The following is a 2,203-nucleotide window of genomic DNA, read 5'->3' as shown; positions in this document are numbered from 1 at the left end:
CCCCGTCACACCAAACATGTTCGCCCTTTCAGCCTGGGGGCGATATAATGTGACGGTCACTCCCACTATACGTTAATAAAAGAGTACCCCAAGAGTTGGCGGTGGGTGGTGATGACTAGCTACCTTCCCTCTTGTCTTAAACTGCTAAATTAGAGACGGCTAGAGCAAATAGCCCCCGTGTAGGTTTGCGCGAAATTCAAAAACAAACCAAACAAATTAACTTGAGAAAAATATTGAAATTCACAATTTAGGTTACCATGAACGTAGAAAGCATATTTTTCATTAATTCCTTAATGTATTTTGCGACCAATATCGTCAAAAACATAAAAGAGCGTCTACGTATATATTTATTTTTGTGAATAAAAGCAACATTTCAAACAACAGTTTCTGTGTATATAATGATATTTATCCTTCGTGAGGTAAGTATACAAAATTTGTTGATATTTGAAATGAAAGCGTAAATGTAATAACCTATCATTATGGGTGAGACTACCTTCGAAAAAAAAAAAGTTTGTAAAAGTCTTTAAAATTAAATTATGAAATTAATATTTCTTTAAGTGCACAAATAAATATCTAGCTACTTCATTGTTTGTTTGTTTCGCGCCAAGTTACACAAGGGTTACTTGCTCATAGCCATTCTCATTTTGAAATGATAGACTAGTTACATGACATCTAGTCACTTGCACCTACCGCTAATTATTGAGCTATTCTTGTCTGATCGAATTGTAGGATTTAACTGTTACTCTTCTAACACACCCACGGCCCTAAAGTCAGGATACGTTTTTGCAGCAGTGGTTCGTGAAATATGAATCCTCGGATTCACAGTACAGATACACTAATAGTGGGCCACACTCAGTCCTAATACGTGGTAAAATCGGGCTTACTTCTAAATAAGCCTCCAGTGGCACAGCGGTATGTCTGCGAATTTACAACGCTGGAAACCGGGTTTCGATACCCGTGGTGGGCAGATCACAGATAGCCCACTGTGTAGCTTTGTGCTTAACTTCAAACAAACAAAATATATAGTCTTAATAAGTAGTGTGTTTAAATATTTACATGATTAATCACTGTGCGTGTAACATTATATACCTCAAATTCTGAAGATCTCAAATTAGAAACCACGCTAACCCTAACCTTGCTCACCAAAACTTAAAATAACAAAAATATACTTATTTGACTCTTTAACTGAAACGTCATACCTAAATAAATCTGAAAAAAATCAAACAGTGATACTGAGTAGAAGCTGTGTCTGAAAGAATAGTGTACGCTATCGATTTTCTTTTAAACATTGTAACAGAAAATTCAGCTCTGGATAATCGAAGTGCATTCTATCTTACTCACCTACTACGCTAGTACCAAACGTCGTTCGTTGAGACCATTTTAAAGTGACCGACGAGGTTGACTTAGATAACATCTCTAGATGAGGAGCGCTGGGAGGAACTGAAAGACAGTTTATTGTAAACGGTATTAACTCCTTATTGCGAGTACATATATTCTAATCACTATCACATGTGACATTAGTTATCAATGAATCCTGAAAAAACAACAAAAAACATTGTGTTGAATGGTTGCCACTCAGTCCTGCTATGAAGCCTGATAATAAATACCAAGTGTATTTATGTTCTCAACCTGATAATACCAAATGTATTTGTGTTCTCAACCTGATAATACCAAGTGTACTTCTGTTCTCAATCTGATAATACCAAGTGTACTTGTGTTCTAAGCCTGATAATACCAAGTGTATTTGTGTTCTAAACCTGATAATACCAAGTGTATTTGTGTTCTCAGCCTGATAATACCAAGTGTATATTTGTTTTCAGCTTGACTATAGAAAGTGTACTTGCGTTTTCAGCCTGATAATACCAAGTGTACTTGTGTTCTCAACTTGATAATACCAAGTGTACTTGTGATCTCAACCTGATAATACCAAGTGTACTTGTGTTCTCAACATAATAATACCAAGTGTATTTGTGTTCTCAGCCTGATAATACCAAGTTTATTTGTGTTTCCACCTGATAATACCAAGTGTATTTGTGTTTCCACCTGATAATACCAAGTGTATTTGTGTTTCCACCTGATAATACCAAGTGTACTTGTGTTTCCACCTGATAATACCAAGTGTACTTGTGTTCTCAACCTGATAATACCAAGTGTACTTGTGTTCTCAACCTGATAATACCAAGTGTACTTGTGTTCTCAACCT

The 2,203-nt window shown here is 36.0% G+C and overlaps 1 protein-coding gene across 1 annotated transcript in view; it reads right to left on the bottom strand.

The window, feature by feature from the left end:
- LOC111085863 (Down syndrome cell adhesion molecule homolog) overlaps window positions 1-2,203 on the bottom strand; it is a 113,827-nt gene that overhangs the window by 14,993 nt on the left and 96,631 nt on the right. Inside the window, exon 13 of the mRNA XM_022386408.1 lies at window positions 1,342-1,440. Within this exon, the coding sequence (XP_022242116.1) occupies window positions 1,342-1,440 (99 nt within the window). The remainder of the gene's footprint in view (window positions 1-1,341; window positions 1,441-2,203) is intronic.

The sequence above is a fragment of the Limulus polyphemus genome, unplaced genomic scaffold (assembly GCF_000517525.1).
Source record: "Limulus polyphemus unplaced genomic scaffold, Limulus_polyphemus-2.1.2 Scaffold669, whole genome shotgun sequence".
NCBI lineage: Eukaryota > Metazoa > Arthropoda > Merostomata > Xiphosura > Limulidae > Limulus > Limulus polyphemus.
This window is presented reverse-complemented; position numbering and strand designations above follow the sequence as displayed.